Here is a 22205-nt window from a genome sequence, read left to right as displayed (position 1 = left end):
AAACTTAAATTAAGGTGGCATCCATCCTTTTGAAACAGGCTCTCTTCTCCAAAACGTTGCCTAGTTCCTAACAAATCTAAAGCCCTCTTCCTTGCACCATTCTCTTCATTCACATATTGAGATTCCTGAGCTCTGCCTGCCTCTGGGTCCCACGTGTGGAAAGGGAGTATTTCTGAGAATGCTACCTTGGAGATTCTGGATTTCAGCTTTCTACCTAAAAGCTATTTGGCTTCCAGAACCTTCCTCCTACCTATTTGTATCATTGGTACCCAAATGTATCAACAGCTGGCTCCTTCCCCAACACTGTAAATTTCTATCTAGCGGAGTCAGTCTTGCATTTTTTTTCCCTATTGCTGTTTTTCTTAGCCAATTCAACAGCAAAATCAAAACTACACTGCTATACATGCAATGAAGTAAAAGCAGAACTAACTCTACTTCTCACCTTGGACGGAGCTATGGGATCACCTTACTTATAACAGGCTCATGTCCCCCCAATAGGTTTGTTGGTTTTCCTTTATATCATTTATACAGTTCGTAATATATCAAATTTTAAAAAGTATGAAAGTTTTTGCTAAATCAGTTAAAGCAGTAAATTTGTTTTCACCATTTGATTTCACCTCAGATTAAACCCAGTTTTATCTTCTTGCCACAAATGATTTTTTTATTTTAATAGCAGCTCATTAAAATATTTAAATTCTTTTTCAGCTCTGCCAGTTCCCCACCTGTGCTTGTAGTGTGTGGCTCTTCTCTTGGAGTTGATTAAGTACTGCAGTTTCACCTTCGCCAGCTTGAATTTTTGCATACAAGTCTTCCCTTTCCTTTTCAAGTAGAACAATGTTCTCTTTGCTCTTCTGAAGCAAGGCCTCAAGGTTTGAATCTTTTGGTCCCTTATCTCCAATTGGCGTAACACTTGCTCCAAATCATTCTAAAATAAAAACAAAAGAGCTTCATAGAGGGTGGAGACTATCAATTGTGGTTCTGCTGCAGAATGGGGTACATATACTGAACCTGAATCACATGTTATGTAATCGATTTGCTTGGAGTCAACCATTTAGTTTTCAACACAAGAACATAAGTGCCATGCTAGATCAGACCAAAAGTCCATTGAGTCTAGCATCCTGTCTTTAACAATGGCTAATGCGGGTCATTAGGAAGTCCCTGGAAGAATCTAAAAAAGAATAGATCCATTTCTATTAGCTCACGCCCAGGGATTGACTGTGGCTTTTCCCAAGTGCACCTGGCTAATAATTGTTTATGGACTTTTTCTCCTGAAATTTGTCCAAACTCTTTTTAAACTCAGCTACAGTAAAAATGCCTTGACTGCACTCTCTGGTAACAAATTCCACATGTAAATTGTGTGTTGAGTGAAAAAAAAACACTCACCAATTTGTGTTAAATCTGCTACCTACTAGTTTCATGGAGCGTCCCCTAGTTCTTGAACTCTCCTCAACCCAACAAAATCCTATTATGGCTGATTTGTGGACAACACACACAAGCCTATCCAAGAAACACTCAAACAGAGAAAAGTATATGTGCAAAAGAAAATATGTGGGTAGGGGCATGGAAAATAATAGCCTGATTCTTCCTCAAATCTCTTATATGCCCTTAAAAAGCTACATTATATACGCCCAGTAAATCTGATGCCAACTACCCTAAATAAGTGCTAGTGGTCCAATATTCACTATCCAACCCAAAGTTTAAAAAGCCATTCTATTCTCAAAGGTAATTCCTCAGAGTAGTATAATCACTTTCCACCAGGTAAATTTATTTTTGTTTTAGCAGCAGTCTAAATTACCTAGCCAAATGTTTAAATTAAAGACTACTAGTAGCACAGTGTTTCCAAGCAATTCTAGGGAATGTTTAGATAAAACAAAAACTACCGTATTTTTCGCACTATAAGACGCACCTGACCATAGGACGCACCTAGGATTTGGAGGAGGAAAATTAAGAAAAATAATTCTGTCCCCTTGATGGGCTCTGTACGGAGCTCCCCGCTGGTGGCAGTCCATGGGATATTTTTTTGGTTTTGTTTTTTTATAGTAAGGCAGAGAACATCCACACAGGTACTTGCTGCTTTTCTCTCCCTCACAATCATACAAGGCTCTTTCACACTCACTAGCACTCTCCCCCACTCAACTCATTGGCTCTCCCTCACATATATACCCACAGACAATCACACACTCAGACTCTCTCCCTCATTCACACAGCTCTCTCACACCAGTTATTTTAAACTTTCATGACTGCTCCAAAGTTCAATAATAAATAGTCAGGACTATATTACATTGATTAGGAGAGCAATTGCTCCTAATATTTCAACAGGTAGCCACTTAATCAGCACAGGCAGTAATTCTATTTGCTGGTCTGTGTCATGTGTCCTCCATCCCAGGCAGTATACCACCCCCATGACCCTCCAATACATCCAAACCACAAGGAGTGAAGTTCTTACTCTGGACTGCAAGAGAGGTCCTCCGGCAGAGCCCGAGCTCCCCGCCGGTCCCGGGGTGCAACTCACTGCAAGATCGGCATGGCGCAGGTCAGTCATCATCTGTTTGAACCGCGTGGGCTACGGAGGCCCTTCCAGTTCAAACAGCTCCCTGCTGGTCTGCTGTTCCCAGGGTGCATCCCACTGCGAAGGCTGGCGCGGCACAGGTCAAATGCCAGCCATCCGAACTGGAGGGGCCTCCATAGCCCACGCAGTTCAAACAGCTGATGTCTGACCTGCGCGGCGCCGGCCTTCGCAGCGAGATGCACCCCGGGAACAGCAGACCGGCAGGGAGCTCAAGTTCCGCCGGCAGAATGTGACACACCCGCGTCACCATGCTGATTGGGAGGGGGCGGGGAACGGCGCGCGAGAGGGAGATGCACCCCGGGAACAGCAGACGGGCAGGGAGCTCAAGTTCCGCCGGCAGAATGTGACACACCCGCGTCACCATGCTGATTGGGAGGGGGCGGGGAACGGGCGCGCGAGAGGGAGAGACAATACCTTCGCTCCATAAGACGCACCCACATTTCCCCCCCATTTTTTGGGGAAAAAAAGTGCGTCTTAGGAGCGAAAAATACGGTAAGTTTCTAAACTCTTGGCTCTTCAGTTGAGAGACTTCCTAACAAATGGAGAGAAGCCTATCCAATTAGCTTGCATTTCAACCATGAAGAAAAAAAAAAAAAAAACAGATTGTGGCTACTTTTCTATGGCAGCAAATCTGATATTTGTTCAAATTAAAATGCAAGAAGCCATCCAGCAGAAACATGCATATTAACAGAATATGGCCTGATGCTTTAAATATTTACCATGCAATATCTTCTAATCCAGTAGTTCATATTTTGAAGTTAACAATTCTCAACAACCATGCTTAAAATTTGCACAAAGATTCCCCATACATCATGAAATTGAGAGGGGATCTACAAAGTGTTATTTTTACCTGGGCTTCTCGCAATTTCGCTGTGGTGCCTTGCTGAAGTGTTTGCTGTTCCTGATGTTGCTGTCTTGTCTTCTCAAGCTGGTGTTGTAATTCTGTAGAGTTTGCTATTTTTTCCTTTAGCTTGAAACAAAAGAAAACAAGCTCACCTCAGACTTCAAGAACCAACAGCAACAACCAAACTTATTTGCATTCTCTTCAGTGGACCCTGTACAATTTTAGTTTAAAAAATAGGTGTGCACAGCTATTGGTCATATCTACCCAACAGAATTTAAGTATATTTCATCCACCTATAGCCTAGTCATAGTAGAGTTCGAGCATTATGATGGCTAGTGCTCATAAATTTCCTCATTTTTGGTTTCTAGTACATTTTATATAGACTACATGAATAAAAATTTGCAAAGTTGAACAAAGGTAACTTGATTCAATGTATTGTATGATTAAAGTACTTTTTAGCCAACATATCAAAAATGTTTCCACATTTCAAAATGCAACTTACTTTCATCATAAACACAAAATTTAGAAACTTTATACAAAAGAATGCCTAGGAATTCTTTATTATACATATTATATTGGCCGTACTTCAAAATGGCAAAACTACAGAGGTTAATATAAATATATATTTTCAATTCAATGGCTTAAAATCTCATTTCTATCAGAAAGATTAAAACATTAATAAAGAAATACATTTCAGATGTTGTGGTAATGGAGAAGTTACCTGAATTTTATTTTCCTTAGTGTAGACTAGCCAGATGGACTGAGGACCCGTGGGTTATGCTCCCCTTCCAGCAGATGGAGTTGGAGTCAGATTTCAAAGCTGACATCACCCTAGATACACCCCTGCAGTGACCTCAGCCCTCTAGTATTCTCTTAAAAGCCACTGTGGACAAACTAGTGAAAAACCTTGATTAAAATAGAATAAAAAAAATGTGATTAACAGACAACCATAACTGTACTCAACCAATCAAACACTGATCTAGGGACTGGATGAAGGCTTACCCGAAATGTCTTGGATTCGATATCCACTCTACGGGCAAATTCTTGGCACCGTTCTTGGGCAGCCGAGGGCAGGATGTTGAGTCCAACTGTCTACACTAAGGAAAACGAAATTATCAGGTAAGTAATTTCTCCATTTCCTAGTGTGTAGCCAAATGGACTCAGGACCAATGGGATATACAAATTTGAATTAATGACTGGAAGGGGGACATAAGCAAATCCACGACTCTCATGCTAAACTTTCAAAAGGGAAACTGATAAAATGAGAAAAATTGTTAGAAAAAAACTGAAAGGAGCAGCTACAAGGGTAAAAAGTGTGCAAGAGGCGTGGTCATTGTTAAAAAATACCATCCTAGAAGCACAGCCCAAATGTATTCCACACATTAAAAAAGGTGGAAAGAAGGCAAAACGATTACCAGCATGGTTAAAAGGGGAGGTGAAAAACTATTTTAGCCAAAAGATCTTCATTCAAAAATTGGAAGAGGGATCCAACAGAAGAAAATAGGATAATGCATAAGCGTTGGCAAGTTAAATGTAAGACATTGATAAGACAGGCTAAGAGAGAATTTGAGAAGAAGTTGGCCATAGAAGCAAATACTCACAGTAAAAACATTTTTAAACATATCCGAAGCAGAAAGCCTGTGAGGGAGTCAGTTAGACCGTTAGATGATCGAGAGGTAGAGAAGATAAGGCCATCGCAGAAAGATTAAATGATTTCTTTGCTTCGGTGTTTACTGAAGAGGATGTTGGGGAGGTACCCATAATGGAGAAGGTTTTCATGGGTAATGATTCAGATGGACTGAATCAAATCACGGTGAACCTAGAAGATGTGGTAGGCCTGATTGACAAACTGAAGAGTAGTAAATCACCTGGACCGGATGGTATACACCCCAGAGTTCTGAAGGAACTGAAAAATGAAATTTCAGACCTGTTAGTAAAAATTTGTAACCTATCATTAAAATCAACCATTGTACCTGACGACTGGAGGATAGCTAATGAAACCCCAATATTTAAAAAGGGTTCCAGGGGCGATCCGGGAAACTACAGACTGGTTAGCCTGACTTCAGTGCCAGGAAAAATAGTGGAAAGTGTTCTAAATATCAAAATCACAGAACATATAGAAAGACATGGTTTAATGGAACAAAGTCAGCATGGCTTTACCCAGGGCAAGTCTTGCCTCACAAATCTGCTTCACTTTTTTGAAGGAGTTAATAAACATGTGGATAAAGGTGAACTGGTAGATGTAGGGTATTTGAATTTTCAGAAGGCGTTTGACAAAGTTCCTCATGAGAAGTTTCTAGGAAAAGTAAAAAGTCATGGGATAGGTGGTAATGTCCTTTCATGGATTACAAACCTGCTAAAAGACAGGAAACAGAGAGTAGGATTAAATGGACAATTTTCTCAGTGGAAGGGAGTGGGCAGTGGATTGCCTCAGGGATCTGTATTGGGACCCATACTTTTCAATATATTTATAAATGATCTGGAAAGAAATACTACAAGTGAGGTAATCAAATTTGCAGATATAAAATTGTTCAGAGTAGTTAAATCACAAGCTGATTGTGATAAATTGCAGGAAGACCTTGTGAGACTGGAAAATTGGGCATCCAAATGGCAGATGAAATTTAATGTGGATAAGTGCAAGGTGATGCATACAGGGAAAAATAACCCATGCTATAGTTACACAATGTTAGGTGCTACCACCCAAGAAAGATCTAGGCGTCATAGTGGATAACATATTGAAATCATCAGTTCAGTGTGCTGCGGCAGTCAAAAAAACAAACAGAATGTTGGTAATTAGAAAGGGAATGATGAATAAAACGGAAAATGTCATAATGCCTCTGAATCGCTCCATGGTGAGACTGCACCTTGAATACGGTATACAATTCTGGTTGCTGCATTGTGATGGAGAAGGTACAGAGAAGGGCGACCAAAATGATAAGGGGAATGGAATAGCTCCCCTATGAGGAAAGACTAAGAGGTTAGGACTTTTCAGCTTGGAGAAGAGACGGCTGAGGGGGGATATCACAGGTGCGTTTAAAATGAGAGGTCTAGAATGGGTAGATGTGAATCGGTTATTTACTCCTTCAGATAATAGAAAGACTAGGGGGCACTCCATGAAGTTAGCATGTGGCACATTTAAAACTAATCGGAGAAAGTTCTTTTTCACACAACACACAATTAAACTCTGGAATTTGTTGCCAGAGGATGTGGTTAGTGCATTTAGTACAGCTGTGTTTAAAAAAAGGATTGGATAAGTTCTTGGAGGAAAAGTCCATTACCTATTAAGTTGACTTAGAAAATAACCACTGCTATCACTAGCAACAGTAACATGGAATAGACAGTTTTTGGGTACTTGTCAGGTTCTTATGGCCTAGATTGGCCATAAGAGCCCAACATTCTGTTTCCAACAGGATGTTGGGCTTGATGGACCCTTGGTCTGACCCAGTATGGCATGTTCTTACTCCCGATTGGGGCAGGAGGCTGCCCATGGTCCGGTTAACAATGCCCTTGCAAAGGCTGCATCTTCTCGGGCCTGTACATCCAAGCAATAGAAACTGGAGAACGCGTGCAAGGAGGACCATGTTGCAGCTCGGCAGATATCGGCAGGAGAAAGCAGTTTAGCTGCCACCCTTGAAGCTGTCTAAGCCCTGGAGGAAAGAGCTTTAACCTGAGAAGGTAATGGCTTTCCTGCCTCCACATAGGCTCCCATGACCACCTCCTTAATCCAGTGAGCTATGGTAGCCCTTCTTTAGGACCGGTTCTGAAACTTCCAGATACCGCACCAAAGGTCTACTGACATTCAAATGATCGAGGCAGCGATGTTCCTCCACATCACTGAGTTTATCTAGGGATGACAACGAAATGGACTCAATCAAATGAAACTCCGGGACTAACCTGGGCAAGAAGGATGGAACGGTACGAAGCTGTAACACCGGAGGAATGGTTCCCAATACGACAATGCTTGCAATTCAGAGATGCGATGCGCCAAGCATATAGCCACCAGGAACATTGTTTTCAAGGTTAATAAATGCAAGGAAGGACGACATAGCAGCCAGAAATCGGAACCTGCCAAGAATTCCAATACTAGATTAAGATTCCACAAGGGAACTGGTAACTGTAGGGGAGGCTGAAAGTGCTTCACTCCCTTTAGAAAACGGACCACATCCGGGTGAACCAACAGGGAGGCTCTGCTCACCTCACCCATGAAACAGGAAAGAGCCGCTACCTGCACCTTCAAGGAGTTAAGGGCCAAACCTTTATTGAAACCATCCTGCAAAAATTCCAGAATAAGTGGGATTTTGACTGCCTGAGGGGGGACACTGCGTCCTCGCACCAGGCCTCAAATACTCTCCAGACCCACACATACGCGAGGGATGTGGAGAACTTCCGAGCGTAAAGTAAGGTGATGATTACCACTGCAGAAAATTCTTGCTTCATCAGGCAAGTCCTCTCAAGGGCCAGACCATAAGACAGAATCGACTCAGATCCTCATGAAGGACCATTCTCTGCACGGTGGGAGGCACAGGAGGTTCTCCACCATGAGTCTCATGTTCACATACCATGGACGCCTGGGTCAATCTGGAGCTACTAGTAGGACTATACCCCTGTGGTGCTCAATTCTGTGAATGATCCTGCCCAAAGGGCCACAGAGGGAAGGCGTACATTAACTTCTTCCAGCCAGAGCTGAACGAGGGCGTTGATTCCCAGGGACCACAGATCTCTTCTACAACTGAAGAATTGGGGAACTTTCGCATTGTGAGATGCGGCCTGCAGGTCTGCTCTGACCTTGTCTTTTCCTGCAATGTGGGAGGCCGATATCATCTGTAGATGTATTTCCACCCATTCCATAAGGAGGTCTATCTCCTATGATATTTGCTGGCTTTTGGTTCCTCCCTGGCGATTTATGTAGGCTACTGTTGTTGTGTTGTCTGACATTACATGGACCGCTTGACCCTGGAGTCCGTGGCTGAATTGTAAGCTCGCCAGCCTTACTGCCAGGACTTCTAGGCAATTAATGTTCCAGAGAGCCTCTTCTTCTGTCCAACGGCTCTGGGCCATGCGTTCCTGACAGTGAGCTCCCCAGTCCCGGAGACTCGCGTCTGTTGTGAGAACCAGCCAGTTCGGGGAGGCCAGGGCCACACCCCTGTTCAGATTATCCTCCATCAACCACCAGTGGAGGTGAGAGCAGACTCCCATCGGTAAGTGGAGCTGAATCAAATAGTCTTGAGACTGAGGGTTCCAACATGACAGCAGCGAGCGTTGAAGTGGGCGCATGTGTGCTCTCGCCCACGGCACTACTTCCAAGGTTGCCACCATCAAGCCAAGAACTTGGAGATAGATCCATACCGTCAGGCGTATTGTGTTCATCAACTGACGCACCTGGGACATCAACTTCCGTATCTGTGTGGTCGGAAGACCTTGCCCTGTCTGGTGTCGAACCAGACTCCCAGATACTCCAAGGACTAGGAAGGCTGGAGACTGCTCTTGTCCAGGTTTTCTATCCAACCGAGTTCCTGAAGCAAGGAGGTCACCCTATTGGTCACTCGGAGGCTCTCTTCCATGGACTTGGCCCGGATCAACCAGTCGTCCAAGTACGGGTGTACCAGGATTCAGTTATCTTCTCAACACTGCCGCCACGACCACCATAATTTTGGACAATGTTCTGGGGGTGGTGGTTAGGCCAAAGGGCAGTGCCCAGAATTGATAATGGCGACCTAGTACCACAAAGCATAGGAAGCATTTGTGTTCTTGATGGACTGGAATATGTAGGTAGGCCTCAGATCAGTCCAAGGTGGTTAGGAACTCTCCCGATTGTACAGCCATTATCACGGAGCATAAAGTTTCCATGTGGAAATGACTCTCATAGGTATTGGTTGACACTTCTGAGGTCCAGGATGGGGCAAAAGGAACCTTCCTTCTTGGGTACAATGAAATAGATGGAATAACGCCCCGTATTTTCCTGGTGCATAGGTACTGGGTTTACTGCCCTCATCCTGAGGAGCCTTAAGAGTAACCTCCACTGCCTTCTTTATGTGCTGGGAATGGCAAGGAGACATCATGAATATGTCCCGAGGAGTGCTGAGAAATTCCAGCAAATATCCTTCTCATATGACTTCCAGTATCCATTTGTCTGAAGTGATCTTGACCCACCGTCTGTAAAAGAGTCAGTAGACCCCCTATCTCCTTGTTCCTAAGGTGGGTCAGTAAAATTTCATTGGGGAGTTCGGGACAAGCCTGAATTGGAACCTGCCCCTCTCTTAGGCTGTCGACTACGAAAGGACAGCGTTCTCCCAAAAGGCCGAGACTTCTGAAATGTTGAATTTCTGTAGGGGCAGAAACATGGGGAGCCCCTAGACTGGCCCCTCATAGGCAAGGGGCACTGCAACTGCTTCCTCTTATCTTCTGGTAGCCAGGGGACTGGAGATTTGCCCCATTTACTGGACAGTTTTTCCAATTCGTTTCCGAAAAGGAGTGATCCTTTAAAGGGCATCTTTATAAGGTTGGCCTTGGAGGTTGCGTCGGCTGACCAATTCCACAGCCATAGCTGTCTTCTGGCCGCTACCACTGAGGTCACTCTTCTGGCTAAAGTATGGGCTAAATCAGAGCCCACAACTACTAAAAAGGTGGCGGCGGGTTCTGTCAGGGTCCACCCCAGGAACTCCCAGTGTCTTCAGGTCTGGGAAACCAGGGCCGGCAATTTGTCTCTATGAAAGAATCGTAACATGGTTTGATATTGTTCCAGCCCGGGGGGGAATTTCCCTTTCTTCCAAAGAACCTGGCTCCTCCTCTTCATATGTGCTATCAGGGTCCCTACTAGGGACACTCTTGGTCAGGCAAGGCATCTCGAAGTCTGCTGATAGGAAAGGGAGAGGGAGGGGTTACCAGTTGGGGTTCCGTCCAGACAGGGGCAAGCGAGGTAGTAGACTGCGCCTGTACAAAGACTTGTAGACCCTGGAAAAATTCCACCCAAGAAAAGGCTTCCAAGTCCATGCCTAACCCAGGGGGAACTAGGGTGGATCCAACTGAGTTTCCCTCTCCCACAGATGACCCAATCAAGGGGGTACTCAGATCCAGAGTACTTCCGGATAAGGCTGTGACCAACCCATCATCTGAATGGGAGGAGCTGGGCTTAGCAAAGTCCAGGGAGGCCAACTCCCCTTGGGTTTCCTCACAGTGCTGACAAGTTGGAATCCAGGACAGGCTATGAAGCCCTAAATATGACAAGCAGCACAGAGAGCAAGGCGTTTATGTTTCTTGGCTGCCGGCACCATTGGCGGTGGAAACTCTGCCTTCAATTGGTTCTCACTTAAAAGGTTATGCGCACAAATTTTGAGTGCCTAGCCGGGCACAGTGAGGAGCACACACAGCCCATGCACCCAGCTTTTCCTGTATTCTGTGCTTACTAGATTGCGTGCATAAGTATGCACTCAATGTTATGCGCGCGGCATGTACGCAGAGCTGAGCACTTCACGTACCGATGTCCTATGGTGGACAATACGGCACACAAAGACACGTGCAAGATGGCGCCACCGCAGCCTACCACACAGGACCTAGCCCCCCAGGGGGCTGCTCAACCTGGTCGGAAGCCCACTTCCCCTTACCTGAACGAGACTGGGAACGACATCGGTACAACTCGCCTCTGTTTTGTTTTTTTAAACTTACCTGGGCTAAGTACAGAGACAGTCTCTGGCTGCAGGGGGGGGGGGAGCTTTGGCTGTCACCACCGCACTCTGTTTCCTGCACCCACTGCCTTTCAGCTGGTTGAGCAGCCAAGTCCACATGGGAGCCGGCAACCGGACCAAGGCACACCTCTGAGGGATCTCAGAAATCGCCTCAGGAATTCTCAACTAGGGGAGGGATCTTTAGATATTTTCTCCAATTTACAATGTAGAATTTTTCCTTCCAAAAAGTACAGCAATCCCCGTAGGGAGAGGTACATCCACCATCTGCTGGAGATGGAGAATTCCGGAGGGCTGAGGTCACTGCAGGGGTGTATCTAGGGTGACGGCAGCTTTGAAATTTGACTCCGTCTCCATCTGCTGGCAGGGGAGCATAACCCATTGGCCTGAGTCCATCGGCTACATGCTAGGAAAATTTACATTGGATCTAAATAATATCTGAATATAAAGTTCACAAACCTGTCATGGAGGACCCCCAGCCGCTCAGGTTTTCAGGATATCTACAAAGAATATGCATGAGATCAAATCTGCATGACTGCCTCCATAGCATGCAAATTTTATCTCATGCATATTCACTATAGATATCCTAAAAACAAGACAGGTTTGGGAACTACTGGTTTAGATAGAAGAGTTAACTTGTATCCCTAAACTGCAGTTTCCTGACTTTGTTCTTTCATCTCAGTTAATCTAAACCCTTTCAACCTGTCCTTAAAGTGTTTTAAGTTGACATCTACTTAATTTCTCTACCAAAAATCAACTGGCGAGGTGGCATATCTCCCAGAAAGAGATCAAATGATTAGCATAGTTTTCTGACAGAAAATCTGTACTAAAAATTAAATATGAAAACAGGCTTATAAAACTAAATTAAAATCATCCATGTATATCAATGGTATACATGCTGCACATAAAATGCATTAACTTCAGAGGTGGACTCATCCAGGTCCACAGCCTGCATACAAGCTTACCTGCTCCTCAGCACGTGAAAGTTTTAACTGAAGATCTGCCACCTGCTGTTCCTTGTCCATCAGCTTTTCACCAGACAGCTGCCTTTGTTCCTTCAACCTCCATGCGCCTCCCCTAGCTGACGCTCAGTCTCCAGCAATTTGCTGTGCAGCTGGGGGAAAACACTGGAATTGTTTTCCAAGCATAATATATACTGTTCATTGATTTCCCCCAACATGATGTTCCTTAATGATTACCATATTTTTAGAACATATAAAACTGGTATCATCCAAATATCAAATCTCAGCATCAAGTTCATAGGCATCTACCAGATCTGAAGGCTAAACATATTTTGCATGCATGCCTTGATTCGAAGTCCAATCTTTCAGATCTTTATAAAAAAAAAAACCCCACAAGAGCTTTGACCTGACCCAGCTCAGTAGTAGTACATGCAGAGGAACAGAGATCCCTGGCTCAGTTCTTCTCCTCCCCAGCGTAGCTAGGGCTAGGGATGCTGCAGAGGTAGTGTACATAGCTCCAGGGGGAGGGGAGTTACCCATCAGGAAAACCTAGTGGACAGATTTAGGGCCCATAACTGCAAGGCTCCATAGGAAGACCTGGGTGTATGGTGCACAAAATGTCACTATAACTGGACTAAAGTGAATTAGAAGGGGGATCCCAGCCCTGGCTCTGATAGAGATGTTAACCTGAAGCAGCAAGAAGAAACTGTTGGGTCAAAAAAAAAAAATATTCTCCATCATTTTGAAGCAGCTTTATGTGTGTGTTCACTATCATTTTATGATATTGTCATTTTAATGTTTAATGTCTACAGAAATCCAAAATTCTACATCTTCAACCTTGCTGAAAGTATCTGAGAGACTCTGATGACATGCAAGCAATAGAGAAATGTTAATGTATTTCACAATGGAAAAGCACTCAAGACAAAGTTGTTTATATTCTGGGCTGTACCCTAGGCCTGGGCAGCAGAGCAGTTTTTCCAACTGTTTATGACATGTGCAGCCACCTGGCATTTAGTGGTATACAGTGAATTTAGAAATGCAGAGGACATGACGACCTATTGCCTCTTACATGGGGTCTTGGCAACGTCATGGTGGTGCTGTGTTCAAGCTTTGGGTAAAAGGTCAACATTTATGCAAAACGTTAAAGGAATTTAACTTTAGCTCACTACCACTTGGAGACCTTGAAGAGCTTACTGTGATTTATGAGGAGGTGGAAAGATAGAACAACAGGGGACATAAGTCAGCAATGAGTTTGTTCTCCGTGTGTGTGTGTGTGTAGCAGCGGTGGCAATGGCACACAGTATCTATATAGATAATGCACTTATGCTCCTTCAAGTGGTATCTGTTAGGGCCAGCGAAGTTCAGCTGACTGTGCGGGCTAGAAGGAAGCTTAGGCATTGGCCTCTAGCGTGTGCAGCCAAAAGACAGGAAATCGGCACAGTAGACTATTGCATCATTTACCTGCGCAGATCATGCTAAACACCTGTGATGGGTAGATCAGCTTGTGCAGGTCAGAGAAGGGAACCGGTGGTAGTGGAAGGATTGTGTTACAAGGGATACTCAGTCCCCTATTATGTAATTTCTCTTGTATTGTGCCCATCCTAAGCATTACCTTCATAGACATGAAATGGAAAAAACTTCAGTACTTCTGGCCACCTTTATTTAAATTCCATTTTTACTACAGAGCTACCACTTTTAGCCTTCCTATACTTTTGTTTTTTTAAAAATGGAGAAATTACTTACCTGATAATTTCGTTTTCCTTAGTGTAGACAGATGGACTCAGGACCAATGGAAATAGTGTACTCCTGATAGCAGTTGGAGACAGATCAGATTTCAATCAGACGTCAGCCCTAGTACATATACCCCTGCAGGAAGTGCAGCTCTTCAGTACTCTCCTCGAAAAGCATTGTGGATATATGTATGACTGAATAATTTGAATAATTTGATTAACTTTATAACTTGGTTAACTTAATTAATTTGAACTGGTTGGATTGGCTATAGCTGGAGACCGTCAGTGCCCTCAACCAAGAAACGCCGACACCCGGTAGGATGGGTGTCCTAGATGAAGGAAAGCATGGCTTACCCGTGAATCACTCGCTCCCGGGGACGTTCCCCCGAGAATTCCATGAGTAACGGCAGCCGTGGGTGGGATGCTGAGTCCATCTGTCTACACTAAGGAAAACGAAATTATCAGGTAAGTAATTTCTCCATTTCCTAGCGTGTAGCAGATGGACTCAGGACCAATGGGATGTATAAAAGCTAGTCCTGAACTGGGTGGGAGGCTGCCCATGACCCACTTAGTACTGCCCTTGCAAATGCTGTGTTCTCCCAAGCCTGAACATCCAGGCGGTAAAACCTGGAGAAGGTGTGGATGGAGGACCATGTCGCCACCCTGCAGATCTCGGCGGGTGACAGTATCTTGGTTTCCGCCCAGGACACTGCCTGGGCTCTAGTAGAATGGGCCTTGACTTGTAAAGGTGGTGGTTTGCCTGCTTCTACATAGGCCGCCTTGATGACTTCTTTGATCCAGCGGGCTATGGTTGCTCGCGAGGTCGCTTCCCCTTGCTTCTTCCTGTTGTGAAGGTCGAATAGATGGTCCGTCTTTCGTACGGATTCCGACCTTTCCAGGTAGACTAGGAGTCTGCCGACGTTGAGATGGCGCAGACTTCGAGCCTCTTCCGAATTCTTATGCTCATCTGGCGATGGTAGCGAGATGGTTTGGTTGAGATGGAAGTGAGACAACACTTTTGGGAGGAATGAAAGCTATGTGCGCAACTCGATGGTTCCCGGGGTGAGTCTGAGGAACGGCTCCCGGCAGGACAGTGCTTGTAGCTCAGATATACGACGTGCTGAACAGACTGCCAGCAGGAAGGCTGCTTCAATGTTAATAGTCAGAGAGACAGGCCCCGGAGAGGTCTGAAGAAGGTTCCTGCTAGGAAATCTAGGACCAGGTTGAGGTTCCAAAGATGCACCGGCCACTTTAGGGGTGGTCGGATGTGCTTGACTCCTTTTCAGGAAGCGGGAGACATCCGGGTGAGAGGCTATGCTGCCGCTCTCGCTCTTGGTTCCGTAGCATGAAAATGCAGCCAGCTGTACCTTGATGGAGTTAAGGGACAATCCCTTCTGTAGAGCATTTTGTAGGAATTCCAAAATCGCAGGAATTTTGACTGAGCGTAGTGTGATGTCGTGGTCCTCGCACCAGGCTTCGAATACTCTCCAAATCCTTATGTTAGGGATGTGGAGAACTTGCGTGCTCGGAGTAGGGTGTCAATTACTGCCCCCGAGTATCTTCTCCTCCTTAGGCAAGTCCTCTCAATGGCCAGACCGTAAGAAAGAATCGAGCTGGATCCTCTTGGAGGATCGCTCCCTGTTGGAGCAGGTCTCTGTGTGGAGGTAGCGGCAGGGGGTTCCCCTGCCAGCAGTCTTCACATGTCTGCATACCATGGTCTTCTTGGCCAGGCCTGGGCCACTAGAAGTACTGGTCCCCTGTGGTGTTCTATCTTGTGGATGATCGCGCCCCAATAGGTGCCACGGCGGGAAGGTGTACAACAAAGTCTCATGTGGCCAGGTCTGTACCAGGGTATCGATTCCCTAGGACTGGGGTTCCCGCCTGCGGCTGAAGAATCTGGGCACTTGGGGGAACACCAACCATGGACCTCCTGGCAAACCGGTCCAACGCCCAACGGTTTACTATCAGTTGGAATGCTGTGGTTGACAGTTTCCATTTTCCTGGATCTAGACTTTCTCTGCTGAGGTAGTCCGCCACGACATTGTCTTTTCCGGCAATGTGGACGGCCAAGATCTCTTGAAGATTCACTTCCGCCCATGACATTAGGAGATCTATTTCCAGAGACACCTGTTGGCTTCTGGTTCCTCCCTGGCGGTTGATGTAGGCCACTACTGTGGCGTTGTCAGACATTACTCTGACCGCTTTGCCTCGGAGTCTGTGACCGAACCTTAGGCAAGCTAGTCTGACTGCCCAGGCTTCTAGGCGATTGATGTTCCATCCAGACTCTTCTTCATTCCATTGCCCTTGGGCGGTTAGCTCCTGGCAGTGTGCTCCCAATCCTCGTAGGCTGGCATCCGTGGTGAGTAGGATCCAGGTTGGGGAGGATAGTCTCGTTCCCTGGCTCAGATGGGCTTCTTGTAGCCACCATCGTAGTTGAGCCCGAACTCTGTCCAGGAGCTGAAGCCGTACGGTGTAGTTCTGGGACAATGGATTCTATCGTGATAGTAATGAGCGTTGTAGGGGTCTCATGTGAGCTCGTGCCCATGGGACTACTTCCAGTTTGGATGACATGAGGCCGATAAATTGTAAGTAATCGCATGCTGTGGGGCAAAGTTCGCTTAACAGGGTTCGTAACTGGGTCATCAGTTTTGATCTCCTTGTCTGTGTCAGGATGACCTTGTCTTGTTTGGTGTCGAACCGGACTCCCAAGTATTCTAGAGATTGGGAAGACTGCAGGCAGCTCTTGTTTGTGTTGATCACCCACCCGAGGCTCTCCAGTAGAGTTTGGACTCTGTTGGTTGCCTGGAGGCTTTCCTCGGAGGATTTCGCTCTGAGCAGTCAATAGTCTAGATAAGGGTGCATGCGGATTCCTTCCTTCCTCAGTGTTGCTGCCACCACCACTATGATCTTGGTGAACGTCCAGGGTGCAGTGGCTAACCTGAAAGGTAGTGCCCAGAACTGATAGTGACGGTCCAGGATAGAGAAGCGTAGAAAACGCTGATGATCTTGATGGATCGGAATGTGTGGGTAGGCTTCCAACAGATCCAGGGAGGTAAGAAACTCTCCCGGCTGTATCGCCCTTATTACCGAGCGTAGGGTTTCCATGCGGAAGCGAGGAATCTTCAGGCGACGGTTGACTGCCTTGAGGTCCAGGATAGGTCTGAACGTTCCTTCCTTCTTGGGAATGATAAAACAGATGAAATAATGGCCAGTATTTATTTGTTGTGGAGGCACCGGTGTTATAGCCTCTAAGGCTAGTAATCTGGTCAGTGTAGCTTCCACTGCCATTCTCTTGGAAGGGTCATGGCAAGGAGATTCCACAAACTTGTTTGGAGGGAGGTGGTGGAAATCCAGGTAATATCCCTCTCGAATGATGGATAGGACCCACTTGTCCGAAGTTATCTCAACCCATCTTTGGTAGAATAGGGCCAGTCTGCCCCCTATGGCTTCTTCCTTTGGATGGGTCGGCTGATTTTCATTGTGGGGTGCGGCTGGGGCCGAGCTGGCTCCCCTTTTATTGTGCTTATTCCGAAAGGACTGGCTCCGGCCTGCGGGGCAGGCCAGTTGATATGAGCTTCTATATGGGTTGAAGCGCTGTGATCCTCTGCCTCTGGAGGTCCAGGGGAAGGATCGCTGGTTTCTCTTATTCCTTTCCTCCGGTAGCCGCGGCAGTGGGGACTCGCCCCATTTGTTGGCTAGTTTCTCTAGTTCGCTTCCGAACAGGAGTGTTCTCTTGAAAGGTATTCTTGTGAGTCTCGTTTTGGAGGATGCGTCGGCTGACCAGTTTCAGAGCCAGATTTGTCTTCTGGCTGCCACGGGGATGAGACTCCTCTAGCTGCTGTGCATACCAGATCTGAAGCTGTGTCTGTGAGGAACGATACAGCTGGTTCCAAGGCTTCCCCAGGAGTATTGTTCCTGGTCTGTGTTAAGCAGGCGCATGTCACCAAAACACAGCAGGCCGCGATCTGTAAAGCCATAGCAGAGACGTCAAAGGACTGTTTGAGGACAGATTCCAGACGTCTGTGTTGAGCATCCTTGAGTGCTGCTCCTCCCTCCACCGGGATAGTAGTGCGCTTCGAGACCGCACAGACCCAACGGGTGTCATCGCAGGAGAGCGGGGCTCGTCTGTAGATGTAAGATTTTCTTCTTAATTTGGTTTTCTTTGGTAAAATTACTCTAACGCTGTGCTAGCGTGCATAGAGTCCCTAACTGCTATGGAGACGGAAAATACTGAAGAGCTGCACTTCCTGCAGGGGTATATGTACTAGGGCTGACGTCAGATTGAAATCTGATCCGTCTCCAACTGCTATCAGGAGTACACTATACCCATTGATCCTGAGTCCATCTGCTACCAGTTAGGAAATGACTACTGTAAACATTCATTTCAACCCTGAATATGTCAATTTCGTTTTCTCCTTTTCACTGAATACAGAAAGGCACATGAAGCTCTTGCAGACAATCAAGGAAAAGGCACTTGGGTAAACTATGCATGCACAGTGCTGCTGCAGCATTGAGGGGATAACAGGAAAACATGATGATTCTAAGAAAGGAGCAGGCTATGAAGGAACACCTTCAGACCAAGGAAAAATATTAAAAATAAACTTCAAAAGAGGTGCTTCAACTTATTTAATAATATGCTAATAAACGCTATTATGCTTGTTAGGAAATCGAGCTCAAGCTTAACTTACACTGCTGCTTTACAATTGGTAGTTTCCATGGATAGCCAATATAAGAGCTATAGAAAGGAAAGAATGGCAGAACAAACCAACCATTCTGTTTTCCTTGAAGGAATCTCACCTGATTGATCTCTCCCTGCAGTTGCAGGCTATGCTGCTCCTTCTCCTCCCTCTGTTGTTGGAGTTGTTTGAACTCTACCTTGAGATGCTGGTATTTTGTCTCCACTTCTGACAACTCTTCCTTCAGTTTCTGACTTGCCTCCCCCTTTTCTCCCAGCTCAGTCTGGACTCTCTGCAATGAGGCTTCAGCTGCCAACAAACTGGCTTGGAGCTGCTGACAGTCCAAATCCTTCTGATGAAGGTTTGCCTGCAAGTTCTTTTTGCTCACAGATTCTTCATTTTGTTTCTTCTCTAGCTGGCTGTAATCCTCTTCTTTTTTTAATAACTTTTCTGTTAAGCTCTATAAAAATTAGATAAATGACATCTCATGATATTAGTGCATTTTGTAAACTACTGCATTTCATAACAGTTTGGGTTGCACGCAGATTCACTGCAATTACACCTAAATTCACAAATGATCACTTAATTCACTAAACTGGACAAGTGTTTGTTAAAATCCTTCATGCCTACCAAATTTAATGGTCAAAGTTGCAGCAAACTAAAGAAAGGTGACCAACTGTATCCTTTTTGACTACCAAATGCTTTTGACTTTTTTCATTAGGGTAACCTGTAATATCCTACAAGTCAGAGTAATTTGGAGAAGAGAATTTAATAAGTTGAAATGCTGTTAATTGTCCTAAATTTGAATAACCATATAAAATCTTAGCAAAACCTTGTGTTTTCATATTTAGGATCCAGAGAAGGGGGTCCTCAAACTTTAAGGGAAGGGAACCCTTTGGTGTTTCCTGAGAATAGAAGTGAGGGGTCCACCTCAGTGTGCTGATGTGAAATGTTGGGAAAGGAAGAAAAAGTTCTTGTGGTACAGCAGATAACATGCCAGCAATAATTTTGCTGGATTTCTTTGAATTTGGCAATCCTGTCACACCTTCATGCTCCCTGGCTTCCTTTCCCCCTGCATCTACCTCCTTGAGGTGCATACACGTGCACATTCTGAACTCTATCTCCTCCCTCACACCTTTCATTTACTCCCTTCTCTTCCCTCACCTCATTCACTCCCTTTCCCTGGCGGGGCCTGGCCTGCTCCTTTAGCAATGTGGGTCTGACCGCCTCTTTTCCCACTGGCAGGGTCTGGGAAACACCGCCAACCTGCCATTGTAGATAATATTCAAAGCCTTCCTCTATGGGTCAGATCTGGGTCACACAAAGGAAAACATGGCAAGCCAGCCAAACTAGCTCCGTGACCTATAGTTTTGGGACCCCAATCTGTCTTCACAAGCACTGTAGAGATCTGTTCCACTGATCAGAGGACTTAAGGAAAGTCAAAAAGAGGACTTCAGTTGCCATAGGCAACACCTTAATTAATATTTATTGGGACACTTTATTCATGTAACTCACTGGAGTATTCCATATATGGGGAGGATCACTCCATATGAAGGATCACCAGTATTTCTCAGTTGAACTCTGGTGAATTACTTCTTTATTTATATCCCAACATACAGAAATAGCTAAAAATATTAAAATGGCTAAGCCTAATAAAGAGGATGAATGCGTTACTGAAAAAGATACTGAAGTAATACAGCATGTTCTAGAAAACTCAATAGGTCAGAAAAAACTAATGCTGTTTCCAGTATCTAAATTTACTACTGGCATATTTAACATTTTCTCTCCAAGACGCAACAACCAATTCAAGATGTACAAAATGTCAGACAAGTAAAGACAGTCATCTCAGCTTTGTAAGAGATACTGAAAAGGTCATGACATCTACACATACATAATATCAGTGTTTGCACTCAGAAATGTAACAGATTACTGCTCATTTTATCTGATAGCTGGTCTATATAAGATGACCATCCTGGACATTTCTATACCCAACTACATATTCCTAAATCAACTACTCTAGTCCTCAATCAGGAAATCACAACTCCTGTTGTCAAAAGGAAACAGGAAAGTTAATTAAAGCTGAGCAAGGAATAGCACATGCTCTGAACACAAACCACCATTAAGACTCATCTCATTTGAGATTTCATGTTTATTTTTATAGCTCTCCATAACAGAATGCATTCATGGTATAATATTACATTTGTTTTAATACTGGCATTTACATTTAATTTTAATTCTATCAGATGCCACTGTGCTATGACATTCTCTTACTTACATTCTGCAAAAGTTGTTGGATGGACACTGCCACCAACTCTTTAAGGTCACATGAGGACAGGGCCTCAGAAAGGGACTTACTCCTCAGTTGTAGGTGCACAGGAGAAAGTAGCCTAGGAGTAGCCTAGTGGACAGAGCAGCGGGCTACGAACCAGGAGACCAGCATTCAAATTCCCACTGTCTCTCCTTGTGACCCTCCATTGCCTCATCTACAAACTTAGATTGTTAGTCCTCCAGGGATAGGGAAATACTTACAGTACCTGAATGTAATCCGCTTTTAAGTGCTGAAAAAAGTACGAAAAGCAGAATATAAAAATCTAAATAAATACAAGAAAAAGATTCTTCTGAAATAGAAGCTGGACTGATTGCACCTGAAATTTGAAGACATGCTAGTCTATAGCCATTTGCAATGCAGTCTGCTAGCCAGCTGGACAATGTACATTTGGCTACTATGCCCAACTTGTTGAAATCATAAGCGATGAATAGTTAGATGTATGACAAAGCAGAGTTCTTTTGTAGTAAATCAAAGCCCTTTTACAGTCTATGGCAGGGGTCGGGAACCCATGGCTCGCGAGCCAGATATGGCTCTTTTGAGGGCTGCATCTGGCTCGCAGACAAGTGTCGCCACACTTTCCCGCTGACCCAGCTGCTCCCCGGTCCTCCTCCGCCCGGGCTTAAAATGCTGTCAGCCCGGGCAGAACGCGGCAGGACAGCTGGAGTCAGCAGCACCGGCGTGCTCTCTTCTTCCCGCCCCACGGCCCGGAAGAGGAAGTGGTGAGCATCGGGTGCGTGCGCGGGAAGAAGAGACCACGCTAGTGTGGTCTCTTCTTCCCGCACCCCCCCGCGGTCCGGAAGAGGAAATGGAGCGTATCGGGTGCGTGCTCAGCAAGAAGAGGCCACGCTAGTGCGCTCGGCATCGGCCCGAAGAAAAGAAGAATGCAGCACGGCTCGGAGGAAATGAAGAGCTTCAACCGCGGCCGATGGGACTCCGCCTCCGCGAGGGCTGAAAATGAAGGAGGTTAGCGTTGGGAGGAGGCTGCTGCCGCGAGTTCCCGGGGTGGGGGAGAGAGAGAGTGAATGAGCGAGCAAACACACTTGCTCGCTCATTCACTCTCTCTCTCCCCCACCCCCAATCTCTGGAGGCTAGAGTGGCAGACTTGGAGAAACTGAGGTAGACAGTTATATAGATGAGACCTTCAGGGACATAGAAGCCAAGCCCCAACTCCAGTCTGGCAGCCCTGGAGCTGCCTTGGAGGAGGAAGGTCTCCTGGTCTGAGAGCATCAACCTGGTGCAGTAAGGGCCGCAAAATCAAAACTATGGTTGCAGGTGGCGAAGGCCGGCAGACACCAAAGCACCACAGCCGCAGGGCAATCAACCGCAGAAAGAAACTTAACCGAAGTGTCAAAAACAATTGGGAACACTATGGGGGAAGCACCAAGAGGGAACACTGGAAAGAAAAAACCCACTGAA

General features: G+C 45.5%; 1 protein-coding gene across 1 annotated transcript in view; it reads right to left on the bottom strand.

Annotated features, from left to right (window-relative positions):
- The window catches only part of EEA1 (early endosome antigen 1), a 372360-nt gene that overhangs the window by 208649 nt on the left and 141506 nt on the right, over positions 1-22205 (bottom strand). Inside the window, 6 exon segments of the mRNA XM_029601632.1 lie at positions 723-874; positions 877-925; positions 3420-3539; positions 12058-12155; positions 12158-12206; positions 18582-18920. Of these exon segments, the coding sequence (XP_029457492.1) occupies positions 723-874; positions 877-925; positions 3420-3539; positions 12058-12155; positions 12158-12206; positions 18582-18920 (807 nt within the window).

Source organism: Rhinatrema bivittatum, chromosome 4, assembly GCF_901001135.1.
Source record: "Rhinatrema bivittatum chromosome 4, aRhiBiv1.1, whole genome shotgun sequence".
NCBI lineage: Eukaryota > Metazoa > Chordata > Amphibia > Gymnophiona > Rhinatrematidae > Rhinatrema > Rhinatrema bivittatum.
Note: the sequence above shows the minus strand (reverse complement) of the source record. Positions and strands in the feature narration are given on the sequence as shown.